The sequence below is a fragment of the Mesoplodon densirostris genome, chromosome 18 (genome assembly GCF_025265405.1).
Source record: "Mesoplodon densirostris isolate mMesDen1 chromosome 18, mMesDen1 primary haplotype, whole genome shotgun sequence".
NCBI lineage: Eukaryota > Metazoa > Chordata > Mammalia > Artiodactyla > Ziphiidae > Mesoplodon > Mesoplodon densirostris.
This window is the reverse complement of record NC_082678.1, coordinates 37295576-37320147: the sequence shown is the minus strand read 5'-3', so window position 1 is coordinate 37320147 and position 24572 is coordinate 37295576. Positions and strand designations below refer to the sequence as shown.

At 46.8% G+C, this 24572-nt stretch overlaps 1 protein-coding gene across 15 annotated transcripts in view; it reads left to right on the top strand.

The window, feature by feature from the left end:
- Positions 1–23997, top strand: part of NCOR1 (nuclear receptor corepressor 1) — a 149383-nt gene extending 125386 nt beyond the window's left edge. For 12 of the 15 annotated variants that reach the window (XM_060082958.1, XM_060082960.1, XM_060082973.1 and 9 more), the window contains 15 exons: positions 1184–1411; positions 3485–3694; positions 4137–4286; positions 4613–4720; positions 6915–7080; positions 7325–7815; positions 10235–10363; positions 10725–10882; positions 11045–11268; positions 14155–14301; positions 15895–16037; positions 19878–19931; positions 20568–20789; positions 23107–23286; positions 23437–23997. In XM_060082958.1, the coding sequence (XP_059938941.1) occupies positions 1184–1411; positions 3485–3694; positions 4137–4286; positions 4613–4720; positions 6915–7080; positions 7325–7815; positions 10235–10363; positions 10725–10882; positions 11045–11268; positions 14155–14301; positions 15895–16037; positions 19878–19931; positions 20568–20789; positions 23107–23286; positions 23437–23636 (2810 nt within the window). In that variant the 3' untranslated portion in view covers positions 23637–23997. The remainder of the gene's footprint in view (positions 1–1183; positions 1412–3484; positions 3695–4136; positions 4287–4612; positions 4721–6914; positions 7081–7324; positions 7816–10234; positions 10364–10724; positions 10883–11044; positions 11269–14154; positions 14302–15894; positions 16038–19877; positions 19932–20567; positions 20790–23106; positions 23287–23436) is intronic. The other 3 variants (XM_060082968.1, XM_060082964.1, XM_060082971.1) reach the window with 2 other exon arrangements.
- Positions 23998–24572: the final 575 nt, after the last annotated feature.

The following is a 24572-nucleotide window of genomic DNA, read 5'->3' as shown; positions in this document are numbered from 1 at the left end:
ATTTATGGCTGGGCTTCCGTGCAGGGTCCTGGGCTGCATTCTGTGAGGCTGTGGGCGTGAAGGATGTGGGCGGTGGGAGGGGTGGCATGGAGGGTAAAGGAGAGGAAAGTGCCTGTTCGGGGGCACGGAGTGAACCCAAACCTTGTTGGCTCTAGTTACGAAAGAGGAGAAGTGCCCTGCAGAGGGAAAGGCTCTGCAAGTTAGAGCAAGTTGGGGTGTGAGGGGATGTACTAAACCAGCCTGATTTCTTGGTTTTGACAGGCAGGTTTGTGTGATCATAGCAAAGTTGATATTATCAAAATCTGAAGGATTAGGTGGTGCTGACGGTTGCACAACATTGTATGTGTATTACTGTCACTGAAGAGTACCCTTTGTAATGGCTAAAATTGTAAATTTTATGTTCCGTGTGTTTTGCCACAATCATTAAAATGATAGAGGGTTGTGGCTGGTAGCACTGATGGGACGATCAAGCCTCTCTGGATACCGTCATGTAGAAAAGAAGCAGCTGGGGCAGGGAGGAGACTGATGCTGGTAAGAAAGTCTCTGGACGTACAGGGCGAGGAGACTCAGTGTAGCCTAGCAGGGGCTGGCAACGCAGGCGGAGAGCAAGCTGAGGTTTGATGCATGCAGGATCAAGAGAAATTAGAATATCAGGTTGCAGAGACAACGAAACAGTGTATAGCGGGGTTTAAAGAGGAGTGTCGGGCCTCCCTGGTGGCGCAGTGGTTGAGAGTCCGCCTGCCGATGCAGGGGATACGGGTTCGTGCCCCGATCTGGGAGGATCCCATATGCCGCGGAGCGGCTGGGCCCGTGAGCCATGGCCGCTGGGCCTGCGCATCCGGAGCCTGTGCTCCGCAACGGGAGAGGCCACAACAGTGAGAGGCCCGCATACCGCAAAAAGGAAAAAAAAAAAAAAAAAAAGAGGAGTGTCGCACGTCGTTTTTAGTCGTAGCATTCGTGGGTAAACCCGGGCTGTGATCCAGAAGGGGGCAGTCTCCAAATCACAGAGGTGCCTGCCAGTTCTTCACATTTGCATATTCTGCAAGATTACTGTTACATGTTTAGTGGGAAGAGAAGATCAAAATACTATACGAATATGGTCTGTATTTGAGTGGTTGAGAAATGAACATTAACAAGTTTGCTTAAGAATTTGTGGTGTTGGCCCCTTTTTTTTTTCTTGCAGTTACGATTTCTTCTAGCAAGTCTACCAGTCATGAAAGGAAATCGACACTGACCCCTACCCAGAGGGAAAGCATCACAGCGAAGTCTCCAGTTCCTGGGGTAGACCCTGCAGTGAGCCACAGCCCTTTTGAGGCGCACCACAGGGGCAGTGCCCCAGGGGAGGTTTACCGGAGCCATCTGCCCACACATCTGGACCCATCCATGCCGTTCCACCGGGCTCTAGATCCTGGTAAGCACCATGTGTAGTAATAACTGAAAGCAAAGAAATAAAATACCTGTGTGCCTTTCTAGACTTTCTGTTTATTAAGGTACAGTCCGCAGACAGTTGCGTGTGTCATTAGTGTATATAGTTCAGTGAATTTTCACAAACTATACACCCCATGTAACCAGCTCTCAGATCAAGACACAAAATATTACCAGCACCCCTTAAAGAACTAAAAATACTAGGTATGTGGAAAGCTCTCTTGTCTGATGGCATTTGGTTAAGCTGATTGGAAAAGTAGGTTAATGTGAAGAACTGTTTTTAAATGACACATGCATACATTATATGTTTCAATTTACAACAGAGACATGCATTCACCAGTGTTCTGATCTCAGGTCAGGGGCCACTGATTAAACCTCACCACTGTCTCTCTTGTATAAATGATACATCTCCAGGTTTGGTTCTTTAAGTGAAGTTAGAATTTAAAGACACTTCAAAGCAATCTAAATACAGAATCCTTCTAGATTTTTTCCCAGTCTTTTAAAATTATCTAGTCCATACCTAATTCAGCTTCTATATTGAGTCTTTCCAAAGCAGTCAGCTTAGTTTCTGGAGAAACCACTTTTTTTGTTCTTCTCTCAAAGATTTACAGATTTTTTCATTAAGTTACACAATTACAGTAGCAAGTACAGCTGGAAGGAACTTCTGAACAGACACCACTGACTTTGAGTAAACATGGCTTTGGTCGGTGTAGAATCGTGTAGGTTTTCTAGAGAGCAGCCCGCACTGGGCACGGTGATGCTGGGGGCACCGGGCAGTGGACTCTGCACAGGGAAAGGAGTCCCATCAGCAGGTTGGTGCAGAGTCTTTGCTGGGCTGTCGTGATGTCAGTACCATCACGTTGTCGCTTGAGAACGTTCAGTTTCAGAGGAGCCCACACCTGGTTCTTCAGGGCCTGTCTGCCTCCAGAACCGAGGCACAAGTTCCCACTCACACAGTCAGCTGACAGATTCAGCTGGGAGTTCTAGAGGAAGGGGACGCAGACACTCCCGAAAGCTTGTCGTTTGTTCTCCTAGGGAGAACATACATATATATATATATATATGATAGTTCCTTCAAGCTCTCAGACAGAAGCAAAAGTTTTTACTTTCATTTAGTGTTTATCATAATCCTTTATTTCATAGCAGTTTCATTTGCTTGCCATTTTTGAGCTTGAGCTGGATGATCAATGTTTTGAGGATAGAGGCATTATCTTCTTTTATTTCTTCCAGTTTTATTGGGATAGAATTGACACACAGCACTAAGTTCCTTGTGTGTGTTCTGCTCATTACCACACCTCCAGCTTCCTGGCATCTGTGTCACGCTCTAACCTAGGGTCAGAACAACTACAGCCTCAGGCCAGATCCTGCTGCTGCCTGTTTGTACAAATAAAGTTTTATTAGAACACAGCCACACCTGTCTTTATATTTTGTCTGGCTGCTCTCACACTGTAATGGCAGAGTTGAGTTGGTACGACGGAATGGTCCACAGAGCCTCAAATGCTGACCACCTGGCCCTTTGCTGGCTAATCTCTGCTTTAAACAGACACGCTAATTAAATGCTAGTAGACTAATCATTCTTACCCCCAGAAAAGTAGATTTACTATCTGTTACAAAGTGTTTTCACACATATTTCCATTTAGTTGTATTAGATGATCGGTACTATAAAAAATAATTTTATTTTCAAACACAACTTTTGGAGACTTCAGGTGAAAAATCTAATAAAGTTCCACGTCAGAGATTGAAAATGAAACTACTGGAGAATTTTTTTTAGCTACTGTTCTAGTGGTAAAAAGCTTAATACTCTTGTTTTGTCTAGTCTGTCTTCCCCCTTTCCATTACGTCTGACATTAGAATATTTATATTCACGTTGCTGATATGTCAGGGTCTAAAAAGAATCCACCAAAATCCTGTATTCCCCCGACCCCTGGCCCCATGACAGCTAGAAGTTGATTGTGTACATAGCTCAGCAGATGGTTTTTTTCCTTACGTTTTCTGTGGGTGATGTTTGGCAGATGCATTCTACCCAGACTAAACTAGACGCCTCTCTCCTCTCCCTCAGCAGCTGCTGCTTACCTGTTCCAGAGGCAGCTGTCACCAACTCCAGGTTACCCCAGTCAGTATCAGCTCTATGCGATGGAGAACACGCGGCAGACGATCCTCAACGACTACATAACCTCACAGCAGATGCAAGTGGGCCTGCGCCCGGACGTGGCCAGAGGGCTGTCCCCCCGGGAGCAGCAGCTGGGCCTTCCGTACCCAGCAACCAGGGGTGTGTGCCTTTGCAGACTCGAGCTTGTGCGCCCAGGGTTTCCTAGGCACTCTGATAAATGCTTGGCGGGTGGATGATGGAAAGAAAGAAAAGGCCGTTCCTTCTCTCCATAGCCATTAGCCCAGGAAGGCAAACAAAGTGATCCATTGAGATGGGCTGTTTTGGCAACACTGAAGTATTGAAACCAGACCAGTGTGCTCGGGGTTTGAAGCCATGGTCTCACCAGTCTCCCTCCCTCTTTCCTCTCCCTCCCTCTTTCCTCTGTCCACGTCTTTGGGTGCTGGTGTGGGGTGCAGTACTTCATATCCTTCTCTAGATGGAGATGGTCTTACTGTGTGCAAATTATCATTGGGTTTTAGAGATAAAATTAAAAAGCCAGGTGTAGTTCTGTGTCTTTAGAATAACAAATAAAACATAATTTTGTTGTATTTCTTTTGAATAGGAATTATCGACCTGACCAATATGCCCCCGGCAATTTTAGTGCCTCATCCAGGGGGAACAAGCACTCCCCCCATGGACAGAATCACTTACATTCCTGGAACACAGGTCACCTTCCCTCCCCGGCCGTACAACTCTGCGTCCATGTCTCCAGGTGGGTCTGCGCTCACCCCTCTGCTCACCCAAGGGCAGCAGAGCCCTTGGAGGTGTTTGGGGTCCTTTTCCTGCATTTGGTCTTCAGTTTTCCATTTAATATTAGTTATCGTTCCTCTGCGCCATCTGTCCCTAGATACTCGGGAGAGATCTTGGGAGCCTCTGTCATGCTCTGAAGTCACTCGAGACTCCTAATAAGACACACTTCCTACAGTTCAGCTTTGGAACTTTCTGAAAATCTTTCAGTCACTTGAGAATGTAAAACTTGTTTGACGCACTTGTACGTTGACGTTTTGTCCTCAAGTTGCAGGTTTGTGTGTTTTCCAGGACACTCGACACACCTCGCTGCTGCGGCAAACGCTGAAAGAGAGCGGGAGCGGGAGAAGGAGCGGGAGCGCCTCGCCGCAGCCTCCTCGGATCTCTACCTGCGGCCAGGTGGGTGGGAGGCCTCAGGCTCATGCGGCAGCGGGTGCCGGGGCGACCTCGCAACCAAGAGTTACCAGGCAGAAGGCGGTGATGGCACTGAAGTGGAGGTGCTGTGCGGGCTGCAGTGGCGCAGAGGTCGTGGGCATTTGGTCCCAGCAGTTGGGTCTGCAGAGACTGGGCACAGGGCTCACTGAAGCCGAAAGTCGCCCGGGCGAAGGCTCACAGGAGACCAGTGAAGACGGGTGTCTTGTGGAGCTGGCGGTGAAGGAAGAGTGGACAGCATGGTTAGCAGGCTGTGTGACGGTGTGAATTACGGTCCAGTGCAGGAGGCAGGTGGTGTGATCAGAGGGGCATTTGCCCGGGAGCAGCTTGAGATGGGTTAGAACCCAGGAGGCGGGTGTGGGCTGGTGCCAGGAGGACAGTGAGACCATGTGTGTCGTCCCTGTGTCTCCTGAGATAGGTTGACACTGGGAATGGCCAGAAAGGAGGTGCTTGGATGAATACTGTTAAGGTGAATCAAAAGGACTTCACAATAACTGGATAATGGGGGTTGAGGAAGAGGTGAGAGACAAGATTGGTCTGCACTTCAGATAGAGCAGGATTAGTGAAAACAAAGTGATAGTGATTGTTTTGGCCGTAGCTAATCTGACGTGTCTTTGGAAGATGTGTTCTTATCCACGGCGTAGTTGTCATTTTATATTCTGTGAAATCAAACGATTGATCATGTCCATGTTGTCAGGTACTCAGATCAGTACTTAGGAGAACAGACAGAGCACGGAGATGCTGACTGAGAGTGGAGAGTCTGGCTTGAACAAGATATCGGGGGGCAGGTGTGCACGGAGGAGCAGGTCTGTCCCGAGATGTTCCTGGGAGGGCTGCTAGAGGTGGGGGCAGAGGGGGCGGGGGGGCACAGGGGGCCAGAGACCCGCCTGAGAGGTTGCTGCGGACCCAGAGGGTGTCACGTTCCCGCGGCCACAGCCGACAGACCCCCTGGATTGAGGAGGGGCCAAGGCCAGCGGTCACCCCTGACTTCCTCATACCATTCCTGGGGATTTACCTCAAACAAGTCAATGGTTGCAAAGCCTACGTATGTTTAGATGTAACCTGTTGTCTGTATATAATTTAAAGAACCACTAAGTGTCTGACCATAGTAGATGCTTTAATGAATCGTGAGGTAGCACCATAATATTGATTATATGTTGATTGTATAGAAACCATGGGGATTGATTCAATTAAAGAAAGCCAAGTGGAAGTCATACGTGATTTTTAGGAAACTGTGCCTTAAAAATGTTTGTGATCTCACTGATGGATAGCATGCATATTTAAGTCAATAAAGTACCATTTTTCTCCATCAGACATTTGAAAGGTCGATAAATATCCTGTGTTGAGGTGTGTGAAGAAACGCTGATTCTTACACATTGTCAATGGCAGTGTAAATAGGGGTAGCTTCTTCAGAGATGTAAAAACGGAAATAGTAACCCCACTTCTAGGAATGTGCCCTGCAGGGCACTCAGTACCGGTGTGAGGTCAGAAGGGAGAAAATTGCTCAGAAGGCTGTGCTAGGCGCCTGCTCTGAAGTGAAGACAGGGGTGTTTGCTAGAGCTGCTGGCTCCAGTAGGAAAGTCAGGGTGAGGCTGAGAACCCCAGGAGGTTGGGGAGAGGGTGAAGAGGGGGAACCTGAGACCCTGTGAGTGAAGGAGCTTTGCTGTGGAAGAGCCTCGGCCAAGCGGAGGGAGCCGCAGAGCTGCAGCTGGGTGGGCAGTCTCAGGCCCTGCTGCAGCAGATGTGCATTATTTGCATTATGATACTTAGATAGTTGTTGCAAACTTGAGTTTGGAAATGAGAAACACGCCAGAGCTTGAGGAAAAATCTGAGAAATGAACTTATCTGATTTGTGTTAGTGCTTCATTATTGGTGTTATTTTTATTTCTCTTTGGATTCAAGATAGAAACTTGTCACCAAAATGGAAATGACAGTAAATGGTAGCTGATGATTTTGTTTCAAATTACTAGTGTGGTTTTATTGCATCTTTATTGGAAAACCCTTACAGAATTTATTTCTAGAAAGGCCAGAAAGCAGGGTAGCAAGTTTCTTCCCGTGTTTTCCTTTCTCCTATTTAGGAATATTAGGAAGGCAACCATCCCCCAGTGATGCCGTCCAGCCTCTTCCTTATGGCTTGTTTCTTTGTCCCTCTGCCCTGCAGGCTCAGAACAGCCCGGCCGGCCCAGCAGCCACGGCTACGTTCGCTCCCCATCTCCTTCAGTCAGAGCTCAGGAGACCCTGCTGCAGCAGAGACCCAGCGTTTTCCAGGGAACCAACGGAACCAGCGTGATCACACCTTTGGACCCGAGCGCACAGCTACGGATCATGTAGGTCTCTGTGTACATTTGGACCAGAACTCCCCATCTTCTGCACACACGCCTTTAAATCTGTGACTGCAGTAGTCTAAGGAGAGTGACGTTTCCTCCTGCTGCACACTGTGTTTGTTGCAGTCCGTCCGTCCCCCCCGCCCCCGCAACACACACACACTCCCCTCCCTCCCTTCCACCCCCACCCCCTGCCCCCGGCAGAGAGTCTCCCCTTCACAGACTTCTGGTTTGGTTTTATTTTTAGGCCGCTGCCTGCTGGGGGCCCATCCATCAGCCAGGGCCTGCCAGCCTCCCGTTACAATACTGCTGCGGACGCCCTGGCTGCTCTTGTGGACGCCGCAGCGTCTGCTCCCCAGATGGACGTGTCCAAAACAAAAGAGAGTAAGCATGAAGCTGCCAGGTTAGAAGAGAATTTGAGGAGCAGGTCAGCAGCAGTTAGCGAGCAGCAGCTAGAGCAGAAAAGCCTGGAGGCGGAGAAGAGACCCGGGCAGTGTCCGTACACTCCTGCAGCCCTGCCGAGTGGCAAGCCCCAGCCTCCTTCTGCAGTAGTTTACTCTGAGGCTGGGAAAGAGAGAGGGCCGCCTCCAAAGTCCAGATATGAGGAGGAGCTAAGGACCCGAGGGAAGACTACCATTACCGCAGCTAACTTCATAGACGTGATCATCACCCGGCAGATTGCCTCGGACAAGGATGCAAGGGAACGTGGCTCCCAGAGTTCAGACTCTTCCGGTAGCTGTATGTATCTCAACCCGACCTCGCACTGTGGTACTGAGTACGGAATTCCGTGATTCTTTAGGGAAAGCAGAACCATACGGTGTAAAGAAATTCTAATCTTGGTAGTAAATGTAATGGAAAGGTCTTGTGGGTTAGGGGTGCAAAGTGTCTCTTCTGCTATTATGACTCTTTAAATATCAGAGTGTCTTAAGTGTACCTGTCAAGGTGTTTTCCATGAGAAGCCGTGCCCTTTGTGGGGATAAGGTTGGAAGGGAGATAGAGGCGGAGCCCACTAACATCTTCAGGCTCTGGAAGGTGACGGGTGTGTCATCAAGCGCAGCGCTACCGAGGCCTCATTCCTCAAGAAACGTTTCCTAGGATGGGATTCAGTACTTAGGCCGATACTCCAAAGCCTCTAGTGTTCTTTTTCTAAGATAGATTTTTTAAAAAGCGAGACCACCTTGTTGGTAATTATTATTATTGGTAATTGGCATTTCTTGCAAGTTGGATTTTGACCAAGTCTGGTTAGTCACTTTGATATCTACCCTGTTAAGTGTAAGAATTCACAGATCTACAGTAAAATGCTAGAAAAGTTACTTTAAATTTATTTTTAACTACAGCCTAAATTCTATATAGAATTCCTGAAGGAACAGGCCAGTATTTAAACGAGTATCCATTAACACTGAAGTAATTTAACCATACGTAGTAACCTCTCATTTCCAGTAATGAACTGAGTAGAGTCAGAGACAGTGACCTGTGGGCCCTGTGCACCAGCATGCAGTGCACTGTTCTGTTTAGTTTAGTCAGTTCCATGCCTAGTCGTAACCTATTTGGGTAAATACCCCATTGCTGAGGTTTCTGGAGACAAGTGGGGGGCAGCTTGGTAGCCTGTTGTGTAAATGAAAGACATCCTTTAGCTTGGACTATGAAAATCAGCCCAGTAGGTATTACCCATGCAGGAAATCTGGAAGATCCCTAGTTCTACGACCAGGCCTTCTGGAGGGAAGTCACCAGCACTCATGTGGTGACCCAGCCTGGGGCCTGTCGAATGCTCGCTAATCGCCCGACAACACTTCTTTTCAGTTTGCGTCACAGAATGTCTGAGAGCAGAGAGTCTGGCTGCTTTTCTGAGTGTTTATCTTTTCATCGCTGAGTCAGTTCCTTGCGTGAAGCCCACAGGCTCTTCGCAGTTGCCGGCGTGCCCTCCGGTTTTTCCTCTCCAGAGCCTCCCAGCCCCCTTCAGGCATCAGGAACAGTGGCTCCGAGTGGTGCCAGGCCTCCCGTGACTGCGCGCTGGATGTGGGGAGCAGATTAGGAGGATGCTGGCTCGTGAACAGTGATGAATACCCACTGCAGAGCAGTATCAGTTACTTTGAATATAGTGACTTATTTTAGTTCTCCAAAGATAATTTCCACCCCCGTTAACAGGTTTCTGTCCTGAGTGTACTAGACCCAGGTTACTGCAGCTTCCGTGGCCTGGTGGGGGGCAGGAGAGGGCTGTTGAGATGAGGCTGGAGGAGTGGGTGGTGGTCCAGTAGCAGAGTTCATTCCCACCTTCTGCCTGTGTCCAGGACCCATCGTCGCCTGGCCACGCTTGCTGATCTGGCCAGGGTCATACACCCTTTGGGCCTCTGACCGTTTCCTCAGGTGCTTCAGTGCACCCAAAGGTGCACACAGCACTCGCGAGTCAGAAGGTTCCTGAGCAGGAGGTCACAGCCCCCCGACGCCCCCATTCTCGGCTCTCAGGCCATGGCAGGACTGAGAAAAGTACCTGGACCCCTACTGCATAGACCCTCAGTTTCCTTGGGAACCGCATCGTAGAAGGGCCCTTCCCTGGCATGTGTATCCTCCCTTTCTGCTAACCCAACGGAGTGATTTGTTTCCCTGCAGACATTCCCTACCATTTGTTTATCTTCACAGTGTAACGTGGTGCTAAAAAGTGGGAGAAATTTTTGTCAGCGTACTCAGTGATTTGAGAAAATCATTATGTGATGTTACTTAATCTACAGCTTTAAAGTCGTCCTGGTAAAGAAGAGCTGACTGTCCCACAGAATGGAAACAACTGGAAACAGTGGACTGTTGACATCTACTCTCTCGTTGGTTTAATCCCTTCTGATTAGTTTCCTGGTGATTTTCTTTTCCAGCCCCCAGGAGTACGTCAAGCTCTGTTTCTGTTCTGCCTCACCTAAAGGTCTTAGAGCCCACAGACTTTCAGGAAACTCCACACCCTGCCAGGATTAGGAGTCCGAGGAAGCGCCTACTGACCTTTGACACCATGCATTGACCTCGTTGTTTTGTTTTGTTTTTTCCATTGACCTGAGGTGCCATTGAACATTTCTCAGAGTAAAACCTGAAAATTTGCAAATAGGTTTGAAGAGCTTGGACTTCCGAGACTTTTCATAGGATTAGTTTTAAAATAGATTCTTTTCTTTTCTTCAAGTATCTTCTCACCGGTATGAAACACCTGGCGATGCCATTGAGGTGATAAGCCCTGCCAGCTCCCCCGCGCCGCCCCCCGAGAGGCTGCAGGCCTACCAGCCGGAGGTCGTAAAGGCGAGCCAGGCAGAAAGTGGGTCTTTGCGTGTTTTCACATTTCCTTCTTCTTGCCTGTCCAGAGCACGTTAAGAAATAGCTCGTTTTGTTCGAGAGTAATCTTGTATGAGTCTAGAAACATGTAAAACTTTTAAAACTGCTCTAATGGAAAACAGTTTTTAAGCCATTATTGATGACTTTTTTGTGTATATTTTAATGATAACAGTTGATATTAGTTTTGTTTGCTAGTCTTCTGATTTCTCTCAGTGAATAAATATTTTTTCTTCAAAATTAAGATATGAATTCCCTTCCATGTGTTTCTCTGCGTTATGTTTAACCTTTGCTCATGAGTGAAAGGTGGGCCTCCCTGGAGTAAGACATCTGTCTGTCCCCGTTAGACGAAGCCTGCAGGCAGTACGAAGGACCGCTGCACCACTATCGGCCGCAGCCGGAGTCGCCCTCCCCGCAGCCGCCGCCGCCCCCATCTTCTCAGGCCGAGGGGGTGGGGCAGGTGCCCAGGACACACCGACTCATCACACTTGCTGATCACATCTGTGTAAGTTTCTCACTCTTACTAGTTTTTTTTTTTTTTTAAAGAAAGATCAAGTAGGAGGCACATTTCACGTAGAATCACAATAAAGTTGTCTAGATTTTTTACACTACACTTTTTTGAAAGTACTCAATGGCTCTAACTAATTCCTTCTTCTCTCACGCACAGCAAATTATCACGCAAGATTTTGCTAGAAATCAAGTTCCCTCACAGCCTCCCCAGCAGCCTCCTACTTCTACATTCCAAAATTCACCGTCTGCTTTGGTGTCTACACCCGTGAGGACTAAAACATCAAACCGTTACAGCCCAGAATCCCAGTCTCAGTCTCTTCACCATCAAAGACCAGGTTCAAGGGTCTCTCCAGAAAATCTTGTGGACAAATCCAGGGGAAGGTATGGTCTTTATTTTAAGCCATATGTAAATTTCCCAACAGTAAAACAGTTTGTATCTCCAAGTTAGGAGATTCATTTCTTTTTTTTTTTTTGCGGTATGCGGGCCTCTCACTGTTGTGGCCTCTCCCGTTGCGGAGCACAGGCTCCGGATGCGCAGGCCCAGCGGCCATGGCTCACGGGCCCAGCCGCTCCGCGGCATATGGGATCCTCCCAGACCGGGGCACGAACCCGTATCCCCTGCATCGGCAGGCGGACTCTCAACCACTGCGCCACCAGGGAGGCCCAGGAGATTCATTTCTTATACCTAAAGTTATTTTACGTTCATTCCCTGGAAAGTGTAAATGAGGGTTTTTCCTCTGTATATTATTCTTGGGATGTCTACTGGGCAGTTTGGTCCTATACCTTTTTATTATGTATTCACAAGTTGATTGCTCTACTCTGTGGGTTTGCAAAGACAGGAAGAATGTGTGGTTTGGTGGTAATGTCGGGACACTTTGCCTGGTTCTTCAGAATCCTAAGAATGTTCAGATGTTTAGGAAGCTGACATTAAATAATGAAAGTGAGGCCAAGAGAGGCACCACGAGAGGAAACGCATTTATATGCAGGGCTACGTGGTGAAGAGCATGTCTTCTCCCCCAGTGCTCTGCATTTGGAAGTTTAAAAAATGGACGCAGGGCTGTTCGTTCAAGGTAGTAGACTAAGTGTTGGGGCATGTGAGTTGATGTAGAGCAGCATGAACGTTCATGAAGTTCATAAAAATACTGAGAACAAGACTGGGGTGTCAGCAGGTCAAAGATTCTGCAAAGATCTGGAAGACACACAGAGGGGTAGATGACCCAGAGCAGCAGAAGCCACAATTCAGTTTGCAGCAGAGGTGGTTCTCCAGTCTGCCTTCCGACCCCCCAAGTTAGCAGAGAACATAGGGAGGAAGAATAACTTATTTAAGAAGCTGAATGTGCTCATTTGGGAAAAAACAACTTTATTGTGGGACTTTTTGAACACACAGAAGTAGAGAGGACAGTGTAAGATGCCACCGTGCATCCATCGCCCACCTTCAAGATCCTCAGCATAGGACCAGTTTGTTTCATTTTATCCCCACTTGCCCTACCCTCAGACTGGGTTGTTTTGAAACAAATCTCAAATGGCATAATCATTTCAAGAAGCTGGATGATCTTAAGGATAAGATGAAAACCCATTCTCTTTTAACAAAGACAAAAAAACCAAAGAAGAGAACTTGTTATCAAATAACAGAAAGCTATAGCAGAGTCATTCATGGTACATTCTTGATACGAAGTACTACATAGATTTTGAGCAGTTGATGGCATTTTTTTTTTTTTTTTTTTTTTTTTGCGGTATGCGGGCCTCTCACTGTTGTGGCCTCCCCCGTTGCGGAGCACAGGCTCCGGACGCGCAGGCTCCGGACGCGCAGGCTCAGCGGCCATGGCTCACGGGCCCAGCCGCTCCGCGGCATATGGGATCCTCCCAGACCGGGGCACGAACCCGTATCCCCTGCATCGGCAGGCGGACTCTCAACCACTTGCGCCACCAGGGAGGCCCTTGATGGCATTTTTGAAAAGAAAATCCTTTTGACTTTTCACTTGTAATTTCTGCATCACTACACCTGTACATTTTTTTTTTTTTTTTTTTTTTTTTTGCGGTATGCGGGCCTCTCACTGTTGTGGCCTCTCCTGCTGCGGAGCACGGGCTCCGGACACGCAGGCTCAGCGGCCATGGCCCACGGGCCCAGCCGCTCCGCGGCATATGGGATCTTCCCGGACCGGGGCATGAACCCGTGTCCCCCACATCGGCAGGCGGACTCTCAACCACTGCGCCACCAGGGAAGCCCTACACCTGTACATGTGAATGAGGAATGTTACATTTCTTTCATTGGTTTTAGTCGGATTACCTGGTTTTACAGTTTAAGATGTTTACAAAATCCATAGTGTTGTAAAACACCATTAACTGATTTTTCAGTCAATGAGCAAAACACAGAGGAGTTTTTCTAGAGTTTTAGAACAGAATTTAAATGCTGTAAATCACATAAAAATGGCTGAGTATGCTACATATAAAGTAGACAAACTACAGATTAAAATAAAATGGGCAACAACATAGAGAAGGTAGTCAAGCTCTTCATCTTTCATGGAAGGAAACTGATAGATACTGTTTCAAGTTCTGATACATCAAGAAAGGTATAAGATTGATTATTTAGATGATTTAGAGGTGCCCACCAAAGAACTAAAAGAAAAATGGTCAAAAATGGCCACCTCTAAGAATTGGATGGGGTGAGATTGGGGAAAGAAATGACAAATAATACATATATATAATTATACTTATCTATAATAGTAATAAAAGCAGCTATTAAAGGTCACAGATGGCTTTTAATATGTACAGTTTCTAAACCAAAAACTCTTTTGGGCCCTAACAGTGTTTATCTCACACCATCCTTACAACATGGTGTCCAGAGGAAGAACATTAAATTGTAGGTGTCAGTGTGGCGCTCAAGTCCTTTGTCTTTTAACTTAATGGGGAAGTAACCTGGTAGGTCCTGGCTCGAAATCAGCAACAAGACCCTGGAGGGCTCAGTGGAGTAGCTGGCCAGGGGCACGAGGGGTCCGGTGCTGGGCAGTGACCTCCCCACAGAGCCCGGGCTGCGGCCTGTCCCCGGCACCGTCTGTCATGTGACTCCGTGTTCCTGGATGAAGCAACAGTAACAGACTTTTTCAGAATAACTAGGTACAGAGTGAGTATACGAGGCCACTTTTTTTCTGATACGTATTGCCAACTCTTGGTCCTTGAAATGACTGAAGTAATGAGGTAACCAGTTCCTGTTCAGGGTAAGCCGCAGGTGAGCCCTGGGAAGACTGTCTAATGTTTTGTATGTTCCAGTATCAGGCCTGGAAAGTCCCCAGAGAGGAGTCACGTCTCTAGCGAGCCCTACGAGCCCATCTCCCCACCCCAGGTTCCGGTCGTGCACGAGAAACAGGACAGCGTGCTGCTCCTGGCCCAGCGTGGAGCCGAGCCCGCGGAGCAGAGGTGCCTGTGCGCGCACTGCGTGCCTTTCGTTTTCCTGAAGTCACTGCGTTCTTCCTCTTCCGGGTCATGTGTCAGGAGGATCCTTTTTTTTCTGTTTTCCTAGTGACCTAATGCCATTGGATTTTAATGAAAAAATTGTAATATTTAAATAGGTCATAGAACATAATTGTTCATTACTCTTCTTGAAGTTAAGTCATCCTAGATCTTATTTTTAAAAGATTTCTGTGTGGCTGCTGAACTCCGCTTAAGTGCTTGCCAGGCACCCGGCGTCTGGGCTGTGAGTGGAAGGGGGTCACAGTGAGCCCCTGGGCTGGGCTGTTTACCGTGTGTTCGCTTCGCAGTTTCTGACCCTAACCCAACCCTAGGAATTATTAGATTCTTATTCCCATTTGGTTTAGACGCCTTTGACTTGGCCCCTGCCTGGTCCACTTCCACCAGCAATCTGTCTAGAACTCAAGTGGACTCGAGCACTTACTTGGTCACGAGCGTGGCACTGAATTTCTCTGTGGCCAGGTCCATGCTCCTCACCCCACTTGCTGCCGCTCCACCCTCACGCTTCCCTCCCTGTGCCCTGAGTTCCCTCATCTGAACTCGTGCTGTTTTCTTGGTGTGGAACACCCTCCCCTGATGCTCTGATTTGCTGGTGATCAAATAAAGTGAGAGGGAGTCCAGCTAGACCAAGGTCTGTCTCACTCCAAACCGTTGGTGCATTTCCTAACAATGTGTCATAGTTATTTACTTATTGTATATATTAATAGGCAACCAAATAGAGGTTGGTACCTTTCAAGGAAATGAGGACAAAATCCATTTGTGGAAAGGGAATGATGTTAAATTTAATTATACGTTTATGTGTTTCCCCTAAGCTTGTGAGTTTTCTGAGGACAGAGACCAGGTCTTAGTCATTTTTCTTTGTCTTTCTTGGATACAGTAGGTGTTCTCATGTTTGAGTGATGGACCAGATTAAATCATCAGCACCTTTCCATATGTTCTCTGTTACCGTCTCTGGCACTAGTTAGATCCTGGGTAGTCCTGCGCTGGTGGAGGAAACTTGTTTTTCTAAATGTGTTAGTATAGGAAGCTGCCAATGAAATATGAAAGGAAGTCTTTATGTGAAACTCAGCTCAACTGGTCACAGGCTTGAAAACAGTCAAATAGGTAACTTTTTTCTACATTGTAGCTATTCTGTTCAAGTCTAATTGTTGCTTAGGTGTGAGTGCTTGCTATTTTATAGGCAGGTGTGCTAGTAGTTACAATTTTATTGTACTTCAAAGTAATTCTGCTAGTAAAATAGTTCCCAGCTTACATAGTAACCCTAAATATCTCAGTGCCTGTGCTGTTGATCAGACAGAGTCGCGACCAGTGTTCCTATTAAGGTCCATTCATTCTTTGTTAAGAATCTTGGTTCTAGATTATCTCTATTCCAGTCCTCGTTTTCTGATGTCATCCTTGTGTCCTCAGATGTGATGTCCTCACTGGCTTTTGGTCACACGCTGTCCCTAGGCTGTCAGCACAGATGGGGAGGGACTCTGGGCCTGGTACTGGGATGGGCGGGGCAGGAGCGCATGATGGTGACACGCTAACTGTCCCCAACAGGAGTGATTCCCGATCACCAGGGAGTATGAGCTACTTGCCTTCCTTCTTCACCAAGCTGGAGAACACCTCACCCATGGTTAAGTCAAAGAAGCAGGAGATCTTTCGTAAGTTGAACTCCTCTGGTGGAGGTGACTCTGACATGGGTAAGTGGGATTTCCTTCATGAACCCCAATAAAATATGCAGTAATAATGGTGTCTCCAGTGTTGCCTCTCGTGTAGTCCTTGAGTTCGAAGGCTCTTACAGGCATCTGTCCAAGCACAGCAGATCCTGAAGCTCCTTCCCAAATGTCTGTGGGCACGAGAGGATCTCCTGTTAGGGAGCAAGCACTTGCCTCCTCCCGCAGCCCTCCATTTTCCCTTGGAACAAGTGCCAGGTCTAGGACGTTTGTTTCTCATGTGGGGTGGGATTAGCCCTCCAGCGTTTGCTGCCCTGGTCCGCGTTTCCTCCGTGCGGGCCGTCTCAGCTGTCTGCAGACAGGTCGTGCCCTTCCAGTCTTTTCTTTACACGCACCCCAGATTCAGTGGTTGTCCATCAGGTGGCCTGGTTCTGAGCATTCCTGCCATCCCAAGTGTTCTTCATGAAAAACGCTTTATTCGGCTTAGCCTTTCAGTAGGTTCTGAGTACTGTGGTAGGACCCACACCACATTCATCATTTTAAGGGGGTCTGGGGTCGTATTAGGGTTTTTTGACAACCTATGTGCTGTTAAGTTCCAATGCACTTAATGTCGGTACAGATACAAAGCCTCCTGAGATGAGCTGCCCTTGAGCCTCCCCTTGCTGTCCTTCTGTGTCCCTCCCACCAAGCATGGGATGAGGCCCTCTGTGCTGGCTCCTTTTCTGCCCTGCCAGTGTCTGTGGGTGGCGTGCAAATCTGCTAGACCCGCTACCTAGGACGGTGCCAGCATCAGGAGCGGCAGCCGCTGCAGCTCCACGTGCAGCACTGCTGTGCTCCAGGCTCCGTTCTAAGCGGGAATATGTGTAGACTCCTGTAATCTTCATAACAAACCCTGCACACCACGTGCTGGAATCATCTCTGCTTTGTAGATGAGGAAGCTGAGACTGGGGTTTCCTAACTGTTACAAGTTACATAACTAGTAATTTGGGCTGTGGTTCAGACTCAGGAATTCCAGCGCCAGAGCCCATGCTTCCAGTAGTTCTGCACTCGGCGTCCTCACCCAGGCCGCTGGTAAATGTCCACTGGGATAGAGCTCTGGGGCATCCAAGCCTTTCCTTAGGGTGGATATGCACATGCCTGCTGTTTTCAGCACTCGTGCCATCACCCAGGCTTACTCGTGGTCCTTTCCTCACGTGTATCCAGTGATGCAGAAGCTGTGTGGGATGCCCTGTAGAATCCAGGCCTCCTTCAATCTGCTTTATTTCTGGGCTACCTGCTATAAACTGCCAGGTGGAGGTGTGTTTGGATCTGTGACACTTCATGATTAATAAAGGACAAATGTCCCAGAGAAAAAAAGAGCACAGTGTCACTTGTTGTTTGTGTAGCTATCCTAGCTCTTGATTACTAGATTCACTTTTTAAATGGCAACAAATCGTCTAAAAGAAATACTTTAGAAGGCTGACCAGAGTTGCCCTCAGACTTACAGATATTCTTTCTTTCTTCTTCTTCAGGAAGAAATTCTTCTTGATAGGAAAATGCTCTGTATGAATTGAAGAAGCCTACTTTATATTTTTCTTCTCTCTTCTAATGTTTTCCATTGTCCTTAGGCAGTAGCTCGGTCATCCATTAATTCGATAATCATTTATCGAGCAGGGTGCTCTGTTGGGTGCTTTGAGAATGACAGGTGGTCTCTACTCTGTGAAAATGTATATTGATACAAATATCTAACAGAAGGTAAATTTTATTAATGTCGTAAGGCAAGTACTAACAAAATTTGCTTTAGTTTGGGATTTCTGATTGTGGAAAGGGACAATTAAAGGGTTGTACTAAGGAACCAGTGGGCTCGTGGGACTCCAGGCACATTGGGTTCTCACCAGGAAGTAGAACTGAGAAATCCAAGCCCTGGGCAACCAAGACAGCTTCACTTCACCTCAGGGCTCCCACCGAGGACATCAGTGCCTTTACTCTGCAAAAAACTTCATGCTTTGAAACTTACTTTATCTGATCTCTCTGCCGCTGTTGACATTAGTGACCCACTTCCCTCTTCCAGAAATACTTTCTTCTCTTGGCTTTCAGGTACTGCTTTCTCCTGTTTTCTTCTCTACTTCTTTGACCATTTCTTATGTCTCCTTAGAAGCTAGGTCTTGCTTTACCTGGCTCTTGGATGCTGGTTTTCCAGTTTCTCCTCTTGCACTGTATTCTCTGAGTCATTTCATCCACTCGGGCGGTTTGCACTATGTGCTGAAAACTCCCAAACTTGTATCTGGAGTTCAGCTTTTTCTACCAAGCTCTACTTACACATCTTTGCTGCCCTCATTGCTTCCTGAACGTCTTACTGGCTCTTTGAATGTCTAAAATGACTTCTCATGCTAGCCCTCCACACAGAGGCCTCTGGTCCTCCCCCTCCTCCTTCCACGGTTCCCTCACGAGGCTCCACAAATCGCTCTCCCCGGGCGCTGTCCGTGGTCTTCACCCCGATGCTGCTTCCTCCTACTGTCACGTCAGCCTCAGCAGCTCCTGAGTGCCTGTCTGCCTTTCCCTCATTTCTGAGTAATTACCATGTCCTCTCGTAAGTCTGCCCATCTGTCTTACACCAGAGGCCCTCAAACTTCACTGCCCATCACAGTCACCTGGAGGGCTTGTTAAAACACGTGCCTATGGGGCTGCAGGAACCTCAGAAACCGGCACTTTACTAAGCTCCCCAGGTGATTCTGACCTGATGGCCTCAGAAAGTACCCCGCTGACCTGTGAGCTCCACAGGTGAAGGGGTGCATTTTAAGTCCAGTACCTTAGTGTTATCGTTGGTTGAACAGTATGAAATTGTCTTCATATGACCATTTTTTGATCAATATGAAGGTGATTTTATTATTCAGCCAAATAATCGCTCAGTAAATATTTGTGAAATGAATGAGTCCTATTCCCCAGGTTTTGTGGTAACTACCAGGCTGGGCCTACCACCCTGTGCTATTTCAAGTTCAGTTCATCTACCATTTCCTGACCTGTGAGGAGCCTGTACCGTGTGGTCCCTGCTGTGCAGTCTTCCTGGAGCTTCCTCCTCCCACCCGGACAGTTTTCCCTGATCCCAGAAGTCAGCGTCTGGGCTTGCATGCGCTCCCCATCTGCACGGACGGGCCCCCCTTCTGGGGTCTTGCCCGAAACTGCACATTCTTCTCTGGGACACCGCTTGTTTATAGCCACCCACTTTACTTCCTACATTCTTTCTCTTTCAAAGTCTCAGCATCGAGTTGGAAGACGTGATGAAAACACCGTTTATGTTCCCAAATTCCTTCTATTTCTGGCACAGTGCTTTACAAGTAGCTCCCAGGTTGTTCCAGCTGTTGTCATTCAAGCTGAGCAAATGACAAAATGCACAGTTAGCAGGAATGAACAGAACCAACAGGCAGAATCTTTTATCTCATCCTGGGATCAAAAAAATAGTTTCCAGGTAACCATGGCAGGGACACACGTGGTCGTGTGTTCATGCCGTTCACAGGGCACTTTTCCCCCGGATCTAATCTCAAACTCGGATATTTGCAGGGTCTTCTTAGAGTCACCGTCTCTTCCCCAGCAAGCCTGGGTTCCTGTTCTGAGGGCAGCTTTTCCCTCTGTGTGTTTTCTCCAGCACTGCAAAAGTTCCTTTCCTCCCTGGGCTATATTATAGTACTCCTGTTCTGATTTCTTACTTTCTGATTTCTTTTAAAAAAAAATTTGCTTTCACTTTATCTTCACTTAATGGGTGAAAAATAAAGTTGAGATCATGGAAAATAAGAAGGTTAATTTTATTGTAGGATTTTTTTTGAGACTTTATCTCTTTCGATGTATGTGATTATCACATCTCAATTAACTTGAATGTTTGTTTAAATACAGCAGCTGCTCAGCCAGGAACTGAGATCTTTAACCTGCCGGCAGTCACCACCTCAGGTAAGATTCAAAAGACATTGTTTGCCAATAGGAAACTGGTACAGTAGCAGTCGGTCCAGCAAATAGGTATTGAATACCGACTGCATACAGGAAACTGCTCCAGGAAAGCTCATCATTTAGTCAGGGAGGGAGGGAGTCAGTGGCGGTAAATAATGAGTTGAGATTCAGTAAGTACTTGTTGAAAAGATAAATGAAGGGGCTTCCCTGGTGGCGCAGTCCGCCTGCCGATGCAGGGGACACGGGTTCGTGCCCCAGTCCGGGAAGATCCCACATGCCGCAGAGTGGCTGGGCCTGTGAGCCATGGCCGCTGAGCCTGCGCATCTGGAGCCTGTGCTCCGCAATGTGAGAGGCCCACGTACCGCAAAAAAAAAAAAAAAAAAGATGAAGAAAGAGAATCAAAACTATTAAAGAGCTAAAAAGAGAAGAAAGCCATCCTCGAGTAACTCTCACACAAGTGGGTGCCTGATTTAACAAAGAAAAACACATTGCCTGTGAGTTATGCTTGCTGGACTTAGCCGGCCTCCGTGTGGGCTCTGTGTTGTAGGCACCTTGCCAGGTGCTGCGTGTCCTGGGGGGGCTCCTGTCTCCCAACCTGCCCTTGGAATCAGGCAGAGGCGTCAGGCTCGTCTTTTGCAGGCTCCGTGAGCTCCCGAGGTCATTCCTTTGCTGACCCTGCCAGCAACCTGGGGCTGGAGGACATCATCCGGAAGGCGCTCATGGGGAGCTTTGAAGACAAAGTGGAGGACCACGGGGTCGCCATGCCCCAGCCCCTGGGGGGGGTGCCTGGTGGTGCTGGCACCTCAGTGGTGACCAGCGGTGAGGCCCGGAGAGAGGAAGGGGACCCGTCACCTCATTCAGGTAAAGGGCTCATTTCCATGCTCTTCTGCCACCTTTCCCAAGAAAAAGCCAATTTATACCCCAAGTTCTAACGGACACTAAGATTTCATTTATGTGCTCAGAGTCACCTCGGAAGGTTTCAGTTACTTAAACCAAGTCTTTTTTTTAACCTGCTCAGACATGTTAGTAATATGAAATTTAAAAGGATGAAAATTTTTACCCAGAAAGTCACCCTCCAGCATATCAGTGTTTATTTTTGCTTGCATCTAGTCCTTATCTGTACACGTACATTGTAATTGTAATACAAGTGCAATTTCATATTCTGCTTTTGAATCAAAGTAACTCACGATTGTAATAAAAATGACAGGCTCAGTATAAAAGAATTTTAAGCCACAGAATTAGAGTAAGGGAAAAAAAGCAGATCACATCGTCTAGAAAGCTAGTGTTGTTTATATAAAAGGACAGCTTATTGGAATGAGATAATTTTATGCATCCTATTAAAAGCAAGCACACAAAAACCAGGACTCTACTCTTTATATATGTATATATAACCTTTTTTCTTAATCTTTTGAGAATATCTTTTATACCTTAAAAACTACCTGAAGGTCAGTAACATTTTAAGTTTAGTTTATTTTCCTGTTATGGTCAAACAAACGATCTCACTAAGGTTAAGAAAAAGATAAAGAGATTAGGGGGGTTAGTTATTTATTTTTACACATATATGTTAATTTTAGGACAGTATGAATTTATTTCCTGCTCTAAAAGATGAGCCACTGTCTCCCACCTCTGCTCTAATCTTCTGATTTTTATTGATTTTAAGTGTGTTTTAAGGTTGTAGTATTGGTGACTTACACAAATACAGTTATCCTGGTTACATAATCTTTCTATTATGGCGTTTCTGGTAAGGTTTTCACACCGTTTTCTCCAAAAGGCTGCTGTATCCTGAGGTGCATGCTCGACAGTGTCTTCTTGCTGCCTTTATGTTTGAGACGGCGGCTTGGCAGGTTATGATATTCAGCATGTACTTTTCTCAAAACATCCCGTAGACACTGTTAGGCTTTTTTCTGGCATTCATTGTTGTATAAAAAATAAGACCAGATGTCTCCCCCCCTCTTTTTTTGGTGGTGACTCTCTGCCCAAAGAATCCTTTTTTTTACCTCAATTTCAATAAATTTATCATGAGTGTGTTAGTGTTCCTCGTCCTGTTGATCACAGGAGGGTGTTTGCCCCTTCAGGTTGATTTCTGCATTCAGGGAAATGTTCTATCAAATGTTCCTCTTAGTTATTTTCTTTCTTTTTGGGGCCCTCCATTTCAGAAAGAGTTACCTTTTTGCTGGATAGTCTTTGTTCTCTGTATCTGTTAACCTTCTAATTATTTTAGTCATCTTGATCTTTTTCTGTTGCTTTTACTGTCTCCCAAATTTTTCCTTTGCACTAATAATTCCCTTTCCCTCGTGTCAATTCTGACCCTTGCTGTTCTTTTGTTTCCTAAGCCCTTTCGCCCCTTTCATTTTGGTTATCTATTCTTTGAGCTTCTTTCTTAAACTGGCCTCATGTATTCCGAAGTTTTCTCTAGTGTTTGAATCACCTTCCCTGCCCCCGCCCATTTCTTTATTATATTCTTTTCCTTATCATCAAGGATTTGCATTTCTTCTTTTTCCAGATAGTTGGAGGGGTCAAAGTTGCTTTCTGTTCCTTTTTTCTGTACCTCGAAGGACTGGGGGCAGGGTGAAACTGTTCTGCTAGGGCTGAGGAAAACATTTGCTGGTGACCTGGACTCTGTTCTCTTCTGAGATCTTTTTAACGTTTTGTTCTAGAGCCCACTTGGGGCTTCCCACTCCTGTGAACTTCTGCTGAGTTCATCAGCTGTACAGCCTGGAGAAGCAGAAAGGGCCACCTTGACTTGTCAAGCTCTGCTGAGGTCCAGTAGTGCCCTGAAGGGGCTTCTGTTCTACAGTTTTATTCCTCCTCTGTAAACTGGTGGGGCAGGAGAAAGTGAGGATTTAAGATCTTTGTCAGCCAGCTTTCATTTCCTTAAGCAGTTTCTGTGCTCCAAGGCCAAGAAAGAAATGATGTTCCAGAAATGCTAGTTCCTTCATTACGTTTCTGAGTTTATGGCATGAGGACGTACCCCTTTTTGACTTTAGCTGCTCTAAGTAAATTCTGGCTTTCTTTTAAATATTACTTTTTTACTTCATTAGGCGCTAGGATTTGGATTCTTCATGCTACCATTTTGCTTCCTTCACTTAGCATTAGATAATCATCAGCATTTTGGTAGATTTTAAAGTTGAGAACATAATTACTAAATATCAGCAGTAATAATTTATTTCACTTTTAGGAGGAGTTTGCAAACCAAAGCTGATCAGCAAGTCAAACAGCAGGAAATCGAAATCTCCTATCCCGGGGCAAGGCTACTTGGGAGCTGAACGGCCCTCCTCAGCCTCCTCTGTGCACTCAGAAGGGGATTACCACAGGCAGACGCCAGGCTGGGCCTGGGAGGACAGGCCTTCCTCGACAGGTGAGGAGCTGCTGAGAGTCTGAAAGCAGCCGACATCAGTGCCTTGGTTAACGCTGCTTCGAACACTGCTTCCATTACAGCCTCATTAGGGGGTTCCACTGTCCAGAACAGAAGCGGAACGCGTATAACCTAACCCTCCTTCTCCCGCAGGCTCCACGCAGTTCCCCTACAACCCCCTGACCATGCGGATGCTCAGCAGCACACCCCCTGCGCCCGTCGCCTGTGCGCCCGTCGCCTGTGCACCCACCTCTGCCAGCCCCGCCACCCCTCACCAGCCGAGCAGGATATGGGATCGGGAGCCAGCCCCGCTGCTCTCCGCGCAGTATGAGACGCTGTCCGACAGCGACTGACCTGCGGGAAGGGGGTCCTGGGGCCCTCTGGGTGGGGGAGGGGGCTCTAGTTTCTGGTGGTTTCAGTTTTAATTGCAGGCCAAAAGCCTGCCCTCCTAGGACTTGTGCCCAGAGACTTTTCAGGAGAGCCTGGGCCACAGATGACGACGAAATGATGGAAGTTTATTTCAAGAGTCAAATGAGGGGAAAAGGCTGCCCTGATACAGGCAGTTCAGTGGATCATAATAATAGTGGAGGGTTGGAATGTAGAGTTTTTAAAAAGTGGATAATTCCTGTTCTTACATCTGTTTGTAAAGAAAATCATAATGTCTTTAAATCACTCTTCTGTAAATAGATGACCTTTTTGCAGTGTTTCCCCTCACTCTAGTATCTCGTGTACTTATATTCAAATCAGCGCATCAACTCGGGGGGTAATTTTTTAAAATCTCATCTTTTTAACCTTTGCCTTCTAAACAACCTCATACAGCCCAGTTATACAATGTTGGCTGTCACGGGCATTGTACTTTTATCCAATTTTGTTTCCTTCAAACTCAGATTCCCAGTGATGTTTAAAATCTTGTGATAAATGTTTAGATTTTTAACACAGACCCTGTCATAAAATCTGTACGTTAACGTATTAGGGTCAAAAGGAGAAACAAAATTCTGCCATACTGTAAATTTCCAGTGCAGGCTTTAATTTTTTAAAATTAGAAGCACTGAAAAAATAGTACTGCATGGGTATTGTTATAGTTCAGTTTTTAACGTTTTAAAGGCTTATTTGAGGCATACCTCACTGTTATGCACACTGGTAATTAACCACGCCCAAGAACTCCTTTTCTCCTGCATTTGATGCAGCCCAACAAAGCTTTTGTTTTGAAATAAATCTGACTGCCCTGTCCATTAGCTACAGTAGATTATTTGTGATTTAAGCCTTTCGGTGTCTCAGGTTTCAAAAAA